At 31.3% G+C, this 17,550-nt stretch overlaps 1 protein-coding gene across 2 annotated transcripts; it reads left to right on the forward strand.

Annotated features, from left to right (window-relative positions):
- The first annotated feature begins 1,104 nt into the window (after positions 1 to 1,104).
- LOC128157373 (brain-specific homeobox protein homolog) lies at positions 1,105 to 15,083 on the forward strand. Of its 2 annotated transcripts, none has more exons than XM_052819887.1 (4): positions 1,105 to 1,523; positions 7,213 to 7,476; positions 12,811 to 12,995; positions 13,895 to 15,083. In XM_052819887.1, exons 2-4 carry the CDS (start codon positions 7,227 to 7,229, stop codon positions 14,189 to 14,191), a joined length of 732 nt encoding a protein of 243 aa, XP_052675847.1. In that variant the 5' UTR covers positions 1,105 to 1,523; positions 7,213 to 7,226; the 3' UTR covers positions 14,192 to 15,083. The 2 variants fall into 2 exon arrangements, with proteins under 2 accessions (XP_052675847.1, XP_052675845.1); XM_052819885.1 differs by lacking the exon at positions 1,105 to 1,523 and adding an exon at positions 5,572 to 5,729.
- Positions 15,084 to 17,550: the final 2,467 nt, after the last annotated feature.

Here is a 17,550-nt window from a genome sequence, read left to right on the forward strand (position 1 = left end):
ATAGCTTGATTTGCTTATCATCTTGTTATAATTTTATTTTCGGCAAAAGAAACTATTACTTCAAGACTATATGCTGTGAAAATTGATAAATAAAACTGGTAAAATCGTGAAAATGTACCGATCTGAATTGAAAACGCCTGTTTTAACAAGAGATAATTCAGAAGTATGAAAATGGACCCCGTACGAAAAATTGTCACAACAATGTGTGTATTTTTTTTTAGTTATTAATTTTATAGTAACGATAAAAAGTGGAATTTATGAAATCAAAAGATCAATCATCTTTCTTTTTGGTTATTTTCATCAGGGTTTTTGAAAAGGATTCTTTTCCTAAGGTAATAATATTGATAAAAATTTTAGCTATATTTTGATGATTTTTTTATTTTGGGCAAATCGATAAAAAAATTATACAATAAATACCTATTTATTTCTGTCGAAAAAAATCATCCCGATTTTATCCACTAAGAAAACATTTCCGACTGCGTTAATAGTGTATATCAGACCATCTAAGTTTGAGAAATGATTATGACATCTTAATTCTCGGGCCGACAGACAAAATAATTTCAATTTTTGGATTCTCGCGACACTCGGTAAAAAAACCTTGTTTTTCTTTTCAAAACACCTCTATCCAGTAGGTGCGAGTTGATAGCCATCGTAAAGCCCTTAATTTGTCTGTTAAGTGCCGATTATCAATTAGGCGCGCTATTCATCCCCAATAATAGATATGAAAGGTATTTTTTACTCGTCCCCCCGTGTCGAGGTAATCTGCTATTGTTTGTTGTTGTATTGGTTGTTTTTTCTGCTCGCAATCGGCCCGACCCAATTGCAATTAAAGCGTCGCAGACATGTGTTTTATCCGTAATCTAGACAAATCTGTATATACTTCCATATTTATCTCTTTAAGGGATCGTGTAAAGTTCGGATGCTCCTGAGTGGTCCGTTAGGGTAATCAAAGAATAAAACTGAAATCTGATTGGATAAAAGTTCTGTTCTAGTACTTTTTTGAATAGGTGACCATCGTGACGTCATAAAGGGGTACAAAAGAAATGTAATGAATATTCATGTTTGAAATGTAAAAACATTCAAAATTTCAAAATGGCTGACCATTTCTTTCCTAAATCCGTGTGCACGAGGCAATTTGTTTCTATGATTGTCCACGGTACCGAACTGGGAAATAATTTTGTGTCATGTTTTGCTTGTGTATAACCGTTTGGTCTTTTGCAGCCAAATATGGTGGCAAAAGACCGTAAGAAACTAAGCTAAAAGTCAATAAAATCGGACAGTTTTTTAAGTAAAGGTGGACATTTATAAGCTAATGTTGAGTTTATTGTCGGCTTTTTCTCGGATTTGCAAACTTGCTAATAATTGTGAGAGTCGAGTTTTTGATGTGTTACAATTTAATCAGAAAAAATCAATGGCTAAAATGGAAACGACAAAGATGTGCGAATAATCTTGCTCCCAGTAATGCAAAAGTCAAGAGAAATTCTCCTCACAACCAGCCTTCCACATCCTACAGTCAGTATTGGGTAAGTTGCATCTAAATATCTTTATAAAATTTCTAATTGTCTTATTTGTTATTCTGGCAAGACAGTGCATCCCTATTATATACATAAGAGCGAAAGAAAATAATTATAGGTGATAAAAGTCAACTCCAAAAAAGAAAATAACATTAAAATAAAAATAACCCTGAAAATTACGAGTAAAATAAAATAGTATTTTTTACACCTCTAAGGTGAACGACCCTTAATTTTTATTTGATTATTAATATATAGAAGATTAAAATTATATTTACGTAAAATCTCTTCAACTCAATGGAGAAAATAAAGAATAAAAAAGACAGTTTTTATATTCGACGAGAGGTAGTCTTGGCCAATATTAAAATAATAAATTCATTCAATTATATTCAAGTTAAACTTCACACAAAATTTATTGTTATATTTATCAATTTTCATCTACAACATCTACAACGATATGAAAATAAATTTAAGACATTAAATTAAATAAGAATATGGATTTATTGACATTCAAAACATCTACTCTCATAAAAAAGTTCTCCCTCTCTTTCCTTTTTTTTTTTTGCGTTGAATCCGAGCTATTGAGAAGGAATAAAACAATTGAAACAATTTGAAAATTTCCTTAAAAAGTATTCTTTTTCATATATATGATTAATATATATGCATACACATTTCATACACATTATTTGAACGCAAACATTTAATTTCCTTCAGCAGTGTTTTTTTGCACAGAAAAATGATGTGTCAACAGGAATAAAACTAATTACAAAAAAGTTAAAATAGTTTGAAAAAACCAACAAAAATTAATGTACAAAAAAAACAACAAAATATAATTAAATAAAAAACCCATAAAAGAAGCAAAACGTACAAACAAAATAATAATTCTAGGAAAATACATAAAATAACCCATACACACTCCCTTCTCTAAAATACCCTTAATCTGAAAAAAAACTGCAAACTAGTCAATATCAGATATCTAATCTAATTGTTCCCATAAATAATATTGTTATATATTCTATTTAACAAATATGAAAATAATCCAACATTATGATATTTTATTTTATGTAGAATATAAAATATATGAATTTTAAAAATACACGCATAGACAGTTGAAAAAGACAAGGACACCCCTGAAATGAACATTTCTTGAATTATTAATTATAATTGAAATCCGATTTCTTTCACGGAAAAGCCCGAGTTTCCATTCCATCATCTAAAGAACTTTTCCACCCACTTCTGGCCAATTTTTGCTAATTTTCTACAAATTGCTAGCATTTGACAAAATGTTGAGACATTATTCCATCAAAGAAGCACATCGGAGAGGGAAATCTCTCTACTTTCTCGGCTTTTAACTTATTACAGAAATCTTGAAAGCATGTAATTTGGGAGCATCCTGCCCCTGACTGCAGAATGAAGATGTAGCACAGTTCGTTTCCGAAAGAGCATGCCAAATTATTAGTTAAATCATCACTCGCCCTGTAGATTAACCATCTATTATGGCACCACTCGAGACCGAGGCCAGAAATTCACGCCGGCGAGTCTCTTAAATAATAGAGAAAATGGTGCAAAATTAACTAATTTAATACAAATTTCAGGCCTGCATGTTATTGTTAAAGGATTCCATTGCGGTTGTCATTTTTGTCCAATTATCACGTGTAAACCAATACTCCGGGCTGGCGCTCCCGGCACGCGATGCACGGCATCGGAAAACAGGCCTCATTCAAATCTCTTTAGAAATACTCAGACTTTGGCAAAAAAGGAAATGATAGGGTTTATACCAATTGATAAATTCCGTTATCGACCTTCAATTTTCCTGAAAATTGAAAAATAAAATGATATAACATGGCCTTTTGGGCATATTATTGTCTTGTACCTATGGGGGTTTCTTCCTCCACGGTCTTGTTTTACACTGGGTGCCTGTATATACTGACACATGCATGCACTACGATAGACCAGTTCTAGTTATTCTTTGACACAGAAGTCATTTTATGCTCGACTTTCTGAAAGAGTGTATTGTATGAATTAAATTCAGATCTAGAACCAAATTGAAAGGCTTTTGCTTACATGGTATATTTTAAAAAGCTGGACTGTCACTGGTCTTCTTGAAGCCACACATACATTTGGAAGTTTAAATTGAAAGAAATATCTTGTTTATGTTACATTTGTATGCAAAGCTTAGAAATTCGAACTTGCAAATTCATGAACAACTCTTGAAACTAATTAAAACTCGGCTGAACGAAGAACCAGATTTATCGTCTGACTCACTGTTGCCCACCTTTTTTTCGGCTTTTTTGCGCCCCTTCCTCCAGACTTTTTTAAAGACAGTAGTTCACTTTGGTTCCATTCTTTGTCTGTGGATTCCATCATTCAAAATAATAATTTCTGTCGTAACTTCCATTGTTAGACTCAGTCTATCTAAAAATTGAAATCAGGAAAAGGTTATTATTGTTTATCATTCCCTGTTTTATAGTCTATATCTGATTTAAGTCTGTAGCATGTATTTATGTTTATGAAAACATATTGTTAACAAAAATATGTTTTATATTTGTATGCTTAATCATAAGATTAAAGCGTTGAAATGAGTTTCACGTGAAATAAAATGTTAATGAATCTAAAACGATTGAAAAATGATATACAAATTGAACTGCACCAAGTAAAAACGAGCCACACAGCATACCGTTGACTGAGTGCATTTGTGACAACATCGGAGTGTCGTCATTTTTTTGCGCTTTCTGTGTAACTACCGCTATATTTGACCATTGTCAAAATCCCCAACCTAATGTAAAGATGACGGTTCCCATTTCTCATCCCGATAATTAGGAAAAAGAATTTTTGCTTGTCATCAAGGGAGACAAACGCATGTCACGTAGATGAATAAACGGAAGCTAAATGTTCATTATTAAGGTTATAATCGGCTCATATGGCCGGGACGGAGTTTTACACGCTTTTAATCTGTTTTCTTGCAGAAATCAGTTACTCATTTGCTTAAATTAGTCGCAGTGGGTATTAAATACCCTCGAACGAACCTAATACACAAACGAAATCATTTGTTCTATTAATTGGCAAAATATCGACATCAACTAAGTTTATCTAATTTCGGCGAAGATTTTACATCGTTTATTATAAGAATTATGGCAAATCAGTCGAGTCCCAAGCGGCTCTTGGCTAGCACAGCATCCTTAATTGGCCAGAGAAAAGACAGAGCGTATATGACAAGAATAACTTATGAAGGGAAAAATGGTTTAGAGTAATTGCATTACTCGGAGACCTCTCAGTTTTGCCGATTCTGTCGACGACCATTTTGATACCATCGCTAGTACACCTGTTTAGAGGAAAATTGTTAGTTTTTCCGGGTTTTGGCAATTGAATTATCTTTTGTCTCTAGTATTACAAAAGTCAATGTCACTGTCAATTGTTCTTTCCCTTTTACAATTAGCTGAAAATGACTGTGAGGGAGGGTTAAATACATAGATATATGGATAGATAGTAGAGAGAGATTTATATAGAAAAAGAGACGTCCTTTATACTATTTACCGAATGTTTATAATTATATGTTTTATACATCTACAAAAATTTTCATTCTTTTGAAAACAATATAAGTTAAAATTCATTTATGCATAGACAGAGCTACTTGTGTTTACACTTCATCAACGTAAGTTTTTATTCCGGACATCTTGATTTATTCTCTGAACATTTCTCTAAAAAGATCAACAGAAAGATCAATAAAACATATATTATTTATAGTCTATGTTTTTTTAAATAAAAAAAGTGCCCACTCAAAACAGAAATTCGATTAAAAGGATGTAACATGTCTACTCTTGAATGTATCAAAATGAAATTTTCACATTTAACACTTGGGATATAGTACGTTAAACTTTGAGAAACTTGATTGTTTTTCCTTAAAATGAACAGCTGTTGATTAGGAAAATGAAGTGAAAAATTACAATACAATAGAATTGTTTAAACATTTCCGCACTTGAAGCCCATTGCCGAAATAATGCGCAACATTGACAGATGGAGCCTAATATTTCCCTCTTTTCCATAATTAGGGAGGAATAAAGTTCTTTCCTATTCTCCGAATCAAAACTGTTTTACAACATCTTCTGGTAATTAGTTAGACCAGAAAAAACGGTGGAATTGTTCTGAAACAAAAAAGGGGATTAATTTCAAGTCCGCTGCCTCATTCCAGTGTAGAAACAACGCATGCACATTCCATGTGTAAGTTTCACAATTTTATTCCTTCTTAAACCGAAGCATAATTAATTGTTTAAATAGCTCATTTTAGGCGTTTAAATATTTTCCTAGCATGATTAATAGACTAAGCACCTGAGTAAACACTTTATGATAAAATTCATTTATACCATACAATGTTGACTGACACAGGAAACTCCATGTACCATTCGGTACTAAAGTGTGTATATTTCTTGAAAATAAGATATACCGCCTTAGGGAAATAAGGCTGTTTGTCAATTATCACTGTTTTACAATTTCCACCATCTTTGTAATTTTATTCTTAAGTTGAAATGTCTTTGATGAAAAATAAACTGTTTATTTGAATTTTTTACGACACTCACTTAAAAATATAGGAGGATTTTTTTGGTAATCGAATCTTGATAAATATCATAAGACTAGAGTTTATCAAATAAAATTGTTTTCTTACAGCGGATTACAAATTTAAAGTACAAAATGCGTAATCAATTATACAAAACACCGACAAAGAAAATTATCAATATTTCTTTTCCTTAATAAACCGGGTTTCCAAATTTTGTTTATAAATCCTCTTAAAAAAACCTGCGATCAAAAATATAATTTCAAATATTTGACAGCATTAATCTTATATGTGAAAGCGATGAAATCGATATTTTTAGATAAAAAGTAATATTATCATTTGTATTGTATTTGCCTCGATATTATGTTAAATAAAGGATATTCATATTATACCACAAGTTATAACATTGCAACGATGTAATTCAATCGTAACAAATCGTGGGTACGTTATTTAAGATTTTAATGATTTCACTTTCAGCAAAATATTGATCTTTGAGAAATCATAGTAAAAGTGTGAAAATAAATAAATACATATATAAAGAGTACATTGCCAGCCTAATAATACTTCAGGTCCTTGAAATGTCTTGGATTGTTATTCCTTGTTTGGTAAGAAGGCGACAGGAGTATTCAGACTGCTATCGTGAGACATTCAGTGTTAATTTTGCTCGCTATGATGCTGTTTTGGAAAATCAGCGAAGAGTTGTCCCAGCTAACGTGATCAGAAATTGACGATTAGTGATCTTGCATTTTGTGCGTAATCTAGTTGTCATAATTTGATCCGAAGCAAGACAGGCCTCAGATGGCTTTCCTTTTAAATAACACCGTCTTCCGACGTCTTTTGTCTCCCTACCGGATTCCATAATTATCACAGCCGGGATAAGGAAACTGTGAATTAGCGGATTTTATACGAGAGTTAACATCTCCCTCGCGAAGATTAATTCCATCCATTTACGAGTTTCCCCTAATCATACGCAGATTCCAAGACGTCTTTCGCTATTGGTTGATTTTTAGTTGTCACCTCCTCTTTGATAACCCTCGCAGAAAAATCCAAACATCAAAGCTTAAAGCCGAGTTATTAAAAAAAGAAACCAATGTGAATGCATATTGTTTTCACAATTTTTTCCTAAATTAGAAATATCTTTGCTGATTTCAGATCCTAAATTTCAAATGAATAAAATGCAGTACCCCGAGGGCCATGGACAGAGACCCACCTCTTTCTTTATAGAAGACATTCTTCTTAACAAACCCAAACCTACATTCCGGGAACTACCGCCTTCTCTTCAACTGAGACCGACTGTTTCGGATTTTCCGGGATACCCTTATTTTCCGGGTATCTTCTACCCGCACCAAGTGCTTCATCAGACTCCAAGCTTTATCAAACACCCAGAACATCCTTTTTTGATGCCGTCTGTTGCCGGTGAGTACACTTTAATATTCAAACTAGATTTACTTGATAAATATTTTAAAATCCGTGTTGTACAAAAAGTAAACTACAACATTAAGCTTTAAATGGGCCTACCGAATTTATTTTAGCAACATGCATTATATTATGGTATCCATTTTTTATGGAAGTGTTGTTCTTAATTCAAATTAAAAAAAAAATTAAAAAATCAACAATTTTGATACAAGAAATTACATTCTTCATCAAACGCTATATCAAATTTTAAGATTTGACGGGCTGATATTTTTTTTAGATTTCCAATTCCCAGATATTTTTAATAATTTGATATACTATATACCTATTATGGATACGAATAAGAGAGAGAAAAAATGATATTGAAAAATGAAGATTTAATTGATCATTTGGAAGCGTTTTCCAAACAAACTAAGACTAATTTTGTACAAAGAACTTCAATCATTCATAGATTTATTCTATATTTAACAAAATAACCCATTGGTCACTTGATCCCCCGTTTATTCAAAACTTTTCCTATGATTATTCCATTAAAGTTACTTTGATATAAAGGGATTGATATTTAACTTAATATCACTTTTCAAGTGCTTGGTTTCTTATCACAGCTGAGTGGTTGAAACACTGGACATATCAAGCTTGTATAAAAAATGATGGCAGAATATTTTTTGTATTTCTTTTTTTTTTTCATTTAAGATATCCTTGATTTCAATAGACTTGTAAATTTCAAATAACATTTTTAAAGAAATAAACCTTTAAACAACGAATTCAGTTAATTATAAAATGTATAACTTGATTTCCACCGGAACTTTGTGCCATCTCAAAACCGTCTTTATTTCCTGTCCCACTGTTAACCGGATGCCAGTCCCATGGATCTGGAATGAGTCTACTCAGACTAGAGTATTTGTAGACCTGTCTGTGTGTGGGTACAAGGAAACATCTTTTGAATTCATCTCTTGAAATATTTTCACGTATAACCAGAGAGAGAGAGAGAGAGAGAGAGAGAGAGAGAGAGAGAGAGAGAGAGAGAGAGAGAGAGAGAGAGAGAGTATGTATCAAACTAAGTGTGGTGTTTTTAAACGTAGAAAAATATTTTATCAATTATAAATCAAAAATCTGAGGATGAATCAAAATTAATCCAATTAAACCCCCCCCCCCCCCAAAAAAAAAACTATCAATTTAGTGATGTCATTTCGCGTTTTTCTAGAAGCTACCTTTCAAAAAATTGTTTTTTCTCGAGATTTGTGAAAGATAACCACCCATAGTATTACCTTTTAAGATTAGAAATAAATAAACGTGTATAGAGGTAGGATCTCCAAATTTCATATAGTTTATTTTTTAATTCCTCTGATCTACAGGAATAATGCAAGGCGTGTCAGCTAGCCATATTTAATTAACATTAATGAGATTTGCATTTAGAATGAAAATCACCTACATAACAATTATTTGTTTCCTTATTTTCTATAACTAGAATAAATTTATTTAATTAACATGAAATCCATGATACGGATTTCTGCCAGGATGTAAAAAGTCGTGTGAAATAAAAAAATCGAATTCAAATATACACGTAATCTCCATTTTAATTGATATTAGTCCATAAGTCTCTGTAACTTCAATAGAAGGGGAAATATTCATACAAATAGAACAGAAATAATTCCTTGTGACTTCCGAAAATAATGACAATTGTATGACATAAACTTTTAATTTTCAATCTATTTAGAGCTCTGTGAGCATTTAATATACGAATTCGTGAAAATGAAAGCAAAATTACTAGATTTAAACTTCTAATTTGCAAATCTATTTAGAGCAATTAGATAAACAAACCAATAAAGATGAATGCAAAATTGTCGAATTAAAAAGTTTTTAATTTTTTTTTTCTTATCATTTTCTATCAATATTCCACAAATGAAAAATATTGCTGATTTTTTTTTTTGGAAAATTCGCTAAGTTTTATTGCACTTGAAGATTTTTTTGTTAACTGGTTTCGTGATAGAATGACTGATATTCAATATAGAAATATTTTTCAAAGTAAAACAATGCATCAAGTCTAGACAAAACGAACATTTGGATATTCTATATTAGAGGAATATTATATCATTATTTGCAAAGAGACTTTCAGCTTTAGATAGAAGATGAAATCCTTCCTTTGTACTCACTCGAGTGCCGACATACTGTAATTAGATTATGATAATGATAATAAAAAAGAGAAGATTTAAAGGAACCCGTCACCAATAGTGAAAAAAAAAACATCAGTTAATAAAACTGTGTTTGATATTTTCATTTGAAGATTTATAAAAAAATAAAAAATAAAACGAACAAACAAAAAAATTAAGAAATTAAAAAACAACAAACAAAAGAAAAAAACACCACAACCCCCCCCCCGCCCCCCCCCCCCCCCAAAAAAAAACCAAAACAAAACTCACAAACAAACAAAAAAATCGAATCAAAACAAAAAACCAATGATCATCATTACTGTCATAATCAACAATGTAAATATACTTTAACTTAAATCAGATGTAATCACAAACTCAAGTTAAGGCCCCTTCTTATGGATACAGTCACTTTGGCCTTAAATTTCTCTCAATATTAGCAGTCTTAAAATTGAACAACAGAATAAAATTATCAGCGATTCTCACCCAGATTACGCTTCTTGGAGTCCAGTTCTACCTATTTACCCCCCAAAATCTTTTATCTGCGGAATCCCCCGACCAGAGTTATCGCTCTTTGAGTATTCGAATTAATCACGCCGCTTTAGAAATAATTTATCTTAAAGATGTTTATAAGCTCAATAAAGTCAGGAAAAGTGAAAAGCCAGTTAATACAATTATCAGCCGTGATTATGTGATTACTGAAAAGGTGTCTTAAGTTACTTAATACACTTTGAAAATTGAGATAGTAGAAATTGAAAGAGATATACGTTATCCTTACAAGTACGGTAATACATGGGTGGGGGGGGGGGGGGGGGGGGGTGAAGCAGTTTTATGTTTTTTGACCATTAAGACAGTTGTTTTTTTTTTCTTTTCGAATTGTTAATAAGTATAGGAGTTTTGAATGGCTCATGCTTTTAACAGATCCTGCGTGGTTGACGTAATTTTTTTTTTTTCAATTTTCAATTCAATTCTTTATTCGCTCAAAACCAGTTCACTGGTATTTGAGGTTCAAAATCAGTATATACAAATGTACACGAATACAGTCAAGGATCACATGTACAGTAGAAGTAATAATGACAAAAAAAAAGTTAAAATCACAATACAATAGGTTGTTAAAGTTGGTTTCTGGAAAAACAGACTTTGAAAATTTTCTTAATAAATATTGACAAGTTTTTTAGTTTTTCTACATTAAAAGTATTCATGAGCTCGTTGAATTTTATAATATTTGGGTTTTCATAATATCTCTTGGGTAAAAACATTTTTCTGTCGTTTACAAAATATGTACATTCTAAAATATAATGAAATTCATCCCCAATACTATTAGAATCACACATTGTACATTTTCTTAAATGTTTTTCAATATTATGCCATCTACCTGTTTCAATGGGGAATCGATGATTACATGTTCGTAATTTTGTAAACGTGATCCGTAGATCTGTAAGTAAAATCAACAAGTACTTTTCTAAATTGAGATTTGTTTTAAAAATTCTATAATTAATACATTTTGGTGAGTTATCTACAATACTTCTCCAATCTTGTACAATCTTTTTCCAGTTTATATTATTATACGATGCCAAACGCGTTGGATGGCATGTGCTAATTTTTTTTGGTTGCATTTTATTACCTTTTCAATGTTATACAACTCATTATGTTGAACAATGATTAAGAATAAAGCAACAAACTGAAATAAAAATCTAAGAAAAATAACCTCAGTATATTGGAATTTATTTTACCATTGATATAATTATGTTAAAATTTCAATAATGTTGGTTTTTATTGGATGTTTTTACCCACACGTAGATTCGAGAGTGAAATTTGTCTTTATTAGTAATATACATCTATCAATTTTGTCTAATTTACATGTAGAATGGGAGTGTCCTAGTATTAATAATATTTTCTGAACCCCGAGGAAGCTACATGTACATTTACTTTGTTCTATCGACTTGATTTTAAACATGCAACCTTTTACCAGACCAGATAGCGTAGTAATGAATGGGTTAATTTGTCCAATTTTTAAAGCAATAGATATGCAAATACTATACTTTGAAAGTAGACTTAGATATTTAACAATATTAATTTTTTGAGTGTTATATAATTGTAGATTTTGTCAATATATTAAAAAATCACAAATTTTAAAAAAGTGTCGTATTGCAAATGTAATATAGAAAATAATCACTCGGCAAATTCAATATAAACGATACGACGGCTTTTCAACATATGCATTTATTACTAGTATTTGAAAACGTTGAACTTCCTTTATAGAATAAAACACTTACGTGTTCACAAGAAATCTGTGTTATTCTTCGAAGGACATGTACTATAAGACATACAATTTAATTAACGTACATATGATTGTGTTTCGCTGCATTATTTTGTTATTATTACCAAATCCAATAAACATCGAGATAATGTAGGGTAAGTTTAGTTATTTAAAGTTGAAATGCATCAAATACATATATATATATTACATTGTTATATTATTCAAAATTTTTGTATATTTGCTATAATGATAGATCACTTTTTTAACATTGGGGAGAAAAGCACAATATCCATTTTTATTAAATTGCAATGTAAGGCCATATAAACATTTACCAAAGGAGAAGCATTTGAAATAGTTGAATATTTAATTCTATTATCTTTTGGGATAGCGTCACAAATTTTGAATAACAAAAAAAACATGCAAGAGTTGAGAACAGTTGTGTTTAACAAAACATGTATCTATTTATCTCTTTGCTGCAAAATATGAAAAAACACTGTCGACATAATTTTACGATATTGTCAAAACACGCAATTGTTAAACTATAAAAAATTGCAGATATAACTTTCAATATCAAAAAAGGCGCCTTCCGGCGAAAAAAGTGTGATTGAAACAAATAAGCTACAAATCTATATAAAATTCGATCTTCCATTTCGGTGATATTTAATTGTTATTAATCAAAAGTATCTTAAACTCAAACAAGGTTCCTTCTCCTTAACCACAAATAAAAAGGGCACTGTAAATTAATTTGCTCCTATCTTCCTTTTCTGTAATGAACATTAAACATGTGTGCGTGTATGAGTGTTGTTGTTGTTTTTTGTGTATTTAATGTAAGTTGAAAATGATTATATTAGTTGCATGTTCTCATACCTCTATATAGAGGAAATAAAATATGACATTGTTTGATTGTAATGACTATTACTTTTATTTCAGGCTTTCCCCTGGCGCCTATATACCAGCACGATAGCCCCGGAAAACACTGCCGGCGCCGGAAGGCGCGCACCGTGTTCAGTGACCAGCAACTGAATGGTCTGGAGAAACGGTTCGAGGCCCAGCGATATCTGTCCACTCCAGAGAGGGTGGAGCTGGCAAATCAGCTCAGTCTGTCCGAGACACAGGTTTGTCACCAAAGCTTGGTTGTATTTGAACGAACATCGATGATTTTTATTTGATAATATATAAATGGAGTATAGAAACTCTGCTTTACAAGAAGCAGTATACATCCTTCGAAAAAATGGCGTATAGAAACTCTCTCATACGTAAATATAGATTTGCAGGGAAATAAAGTTAGGAATATTAAATAACGACATCATACTTTTGATAAACTGTGAGTTAATCCAATTTAATCCAAGATTATAGTTCTATGGAGCTAATTTGAAAAAAATTTTTTTTTATTTTTTTGTGTAACAGACGTAGGTGTATTGCTCACAAAGTATGAATAAGTTAGCTATTATAGAACACATCCTCACATGTTTATGAAAATTGGAATAAGAATGGAACATGTGAGGATGATTTCAAAAGGATTATAAATAAAATCGATCAGAAACCATTGCTTTCGTAAGGGATTGAGTACTAAGATTTTTTAATACATCATCACCTAGATAATGCGATGACAGAAATCAAATTAACGGTCTTAACTTCGCATGTTTTGACAATAATGACAACAATCTTTTCGTTTGCGCTGACGTATTTTGCACCCCGATTACTTCAATAAACATATATAACGGTAGTCATAATCTTACAATAAAAAATTAGTTTTGTTTTGAAAGGAATGGCTATTAAATACTGATAAAAATACCAATATTGATAAAACACCCGATAATGATCAAACGATGGCACCCTTTGCATCAGTGCAAAGAAAAACACTTGATTATTTAAACCCTCACAATGACATGTCAAATATACTGAAACAATCTAACATTAAAAGTAAGATTAAAGCCGATAATGAGTTAAAATGCGGAAAAAAAACAAATTAATGACAGAATTTAAATGATACATTTATTTGTTTTATATTCAGGTAAAAACATGGTTTCAAAACCGAAGAATGAAACACAAAAAGTTACAGAAGAAAACTAACGAAGATGGGGAAGAGATAAATAGTGACGACATAAAAGAAACCGGATCTGACGATGAAGATTCACGTGACAGTTTTACTTCCGGTGATGCGTCGGAAAAAGCGCAGTGTTCCAACAAAGTCAGTATTTTAGACAGCAAACTATCGAGTTCTTCGTTATACAAACCTTACCAACTGGAAACCAGGGAAGAGGAACAGGAAGACGAAATTGACGTGGTAGACAGCGAGAGTGAGGGATGAATGGGATCGGATCTGTGATTGTTGTTGTTACCTCATAGTGTCATTGCTGTTTTTACATAAACCTGGTGCTTAGATGTATTTTGTTTAAATACAGAATATTTGTTGAACTCAGAAATTCTATATGTGTAACATCATAGCTTTCACAAATTGTACTTCTTTATTATATGAACTGTATTAATATATGATATTACCTAAATAACTTAGGTATCTTACATCAGAGTTAAAGCAACTATTCTCGTGACACTTTTGTCTGAATATTTTTAACCATATATTCAACTCTGACATTTTTTCATGTTTGTGAGTGTGTATAAGTTGGTCTGTGTTTTTTTATGTAGTGCTTTATTAATTGTAATGAAATCCATAAATTTAGAATGCCGAAGCGAGAATATTACTTTATTTTATAAATCAACTAGTCTTTTGTAGAGTGTGTTTACAGTGCTGACAACTTTTACTTATATCTTTTTTACTTTAGGTAGTTACCATAATTTATACTTATGAAACGTCCTTTGAATCATAATGAAGCACTAATTATGTGTAAAATTTTTCTTACTGAAAATATTTTTTTGCAAAAGATATTTTAGATGGAAAGTAATGGCCATAACTAGAATTTTGTGCGAAATGCTGTATTGTAATGATGTATGTTCTATAGATGTGTATAAGCTGATGTTTGTCGAATGATCTTATATTTTAGCATAAGCATATAGCATATACCGTATACAGTTTAAGATGGATTTTATATTGAAATTTTGATTGATGCATTTCCAAACATAATTCTGTATATTATTTCAATATTTTCGATTCCGTCTATTATTTGAATATTTGTGTAACTTATAGATGTAATATTATAATAAAAACTTATGTAATAAAGTAGAAAAATGCCAAAAATACCTTACAGGATGTGACAAATATTTTTTAAAAATTAGAATAAGAACAGTTCATTGAAATCGTGGGGCATCAGCGTGTTTGGAAGAAAATTTGGTTTCAGCCAATCCTTTATATTCATCCGTCCTGACCTAGTAAAATACTAGTTATATAATATCTGTGGGCCATTATCAGCATAAAATGAAAGGATGACCCTATTAGAGCTACTTAAGGTCATCGGGCTAATTGAAAGGGGTTAAATAGGGAGGGACCGCCTTCAAAAAGATTAAAACGTAATGAGAACATATTTCATCCACAGTCATTAAGGTGTTGTGGGGGGTTTCACAAGAGCAAAGGCATCCCCACTACCGTCTGTTATATATGATATAACATAGTCACGTGACTGACAACTAAAGCTGCCAGAAAACCGATACCCTTGTAGTAGCGTAACGATTATGTATCAACAAATTTGTGTTTAAGTATCCAATTAAGGCTTACTCTTCGGGAGGCTTAGATTCACGCCCTTCCGCTTGTTTCAATATTGACAACACCGTACAGCTAATGGATCAGTTGGTTTCACCTTCATTGTCCTTGGCGAAGCAACAGGCTTAATCCTTTCGTACCTCAATGCCGACTTCTTTTGTCCGCAAAACAACTTTTTCCACTTCAACGAGTTAATGGAATGAAGCTTGTGACAAAAGATTGGCGGGAAACCTTTGTGATAGCATAATATTGTGTTTCCAAACGAGCTAATTGCTAGCCGGGTTTCTATAGGTAGCCTGTCCAGTTTGTTTGGCTAGGCTTCCGGCAATATACACGGTAAAATAACATCTACAAATATTGAAACACTTGGGCATTAGGAAATTAAACATTAACTGGAGGTTTCAACGGACACACAGGAAAGGTCTTGTTTGCAGTGTCATGAAAGTAACACTTACTGCTTTGTGGAATATTTTTTCATGGATATTTCAAACAATAAAATTCGAATTATATGGCAGAATATCTTTTAAGAGATTCAGTAGATAATGGATTTTGAAATTTCGTATTGCTTTCTCATTGATTGTTAATAATATTTATTTCCTTTTAAAAACGGTTTTTAAAAAATTGCCTGGACTGTGCTAAAATTCATTTTTTGTTGTTGTTTGATTAATCTAAACAGCTCAAAATGACAAACATATGATATGATTAAACATAAATGAACAATCGAAAAAATCTAAATTCCGAAGGAATTTTTTTTTTACAAAAGCATGTATAATACAGTACAAAATAAAAGACAAGAAGTTGTCTAGAAAACAACGAAAATAACATCATAAATGTCACTTTATTTTGAAAGCAATGCACCACTGTAAAGTAAAGGTAATATGTACTTTGACTATATGACAACCTCTACTCTTTGTATTCGTATTTTCATATTTCTTGGAAAAAGCTGTTTAGACATGTCGCCAGTTAGCTACTTTATTTGCCTGGAAAACGCGTTCAAATATTCGATAATCTGTAATTCAACACGATACAGGAAGCCAAGAGTTTACCTGACTTCAATACAAATATACCATTTAAGTGTTACAAAACAAAAATGTTTAACGAGAGATAAGGTCAACACCACCTTCTTAATAAAAACAATTAAGCAGAATTAAAATCAGTGATTCCAGACGGGAGTTTGATACCTTTACACAATGCAAACATTTACTAGCAAACAATTTTACAAACTTTGAGTAACAACTGTTGAAAGGCTGCTTATACATGGAAAACCCCTTTTCTTGCAACGAGATTTTGCCAGCATGATTTAAATACTTTATATAATACTAGTATAGAACTTCACTGCAAAGTAAAATGCTGTATGCTAGAAAAATGATGCATTTGAAAGCAAACTGAAGAGACAACACTGCACTTCATATGTGTAATAAAATTTGCACACTGCTGAATGGTTTAGTTTTTGACAAAATCTAATGATGGAATAACCTATTGTGAAAAGAAACAAAAGCATTCTGAACTTACAAGGCAACCTCAAAAACCTAATTGTTTTCTTTAAATAAAAATCTTTTTTTTTTTAATAACATGTACATTTTGTTTAAATTAATGGTATTTAGTTAATGTAGTTTTGACTTTTTACTTCTAATTGTTACCGGAATATTTCCGAAACACGTTCAGATGTGTTTCAGCAAAATAAAAGAAAGACTGTAAATTATATATTATTTAATGCTGGCACATCATCCGATTAATAATATTAATTTATCTCATCTAACGTTTGGTATTCATTTGGTAAAAAGAATTTTTTTTCTTCTGGATTTCGGAAACATTGTTATGCACTGTAGAATTTTACCGATATAATTGTTATCTCTCTATATTCTTAATCATACGTCAGTTGCATATAAATACGTTTAAATTTTTATTCTATCTTAAATTCAGATATGGAAACATCAGAAAATATAGCTATAGCTGTCCCGATTGATTTTCAATAGTGGGTAATCAGTTTATTCATAGCAGTTAAACAAAGAATA

Source organism: Crassostrea angulata, chromosome 7 (assembly GCF_025612915.1).
Source record: "Crassostrea angulata isolate pt1a10 chromosome 7, ASM2561291v2, whole genome shotgun sequence".
NCBI lineage: Eukaryota > Metazoa > Mollusca > Bivalvia > Ostreida > Ostreidae > Magallana > Magallana angulata.

Bases quoted from the DNA above. Each gene is read 5' to 3' on its own strand.
- LOC128157373 (XM_052819885.1), top strand. The intron at 7,477-12,810 runs GTGAGTACACTT...CTTTTATTTCAG, and splicing joins TTTGATGCCGTCTGTTGCCG to GCTTTCCCCTGGCGCCTATA. The intron at 12,996-13,894 runs GTTTGTCACCAA...TTTTATATTCAG, and splicing joins TCAGTCTGTCCGAGACACAG to GTAAAAACATGGTTTCAAAA.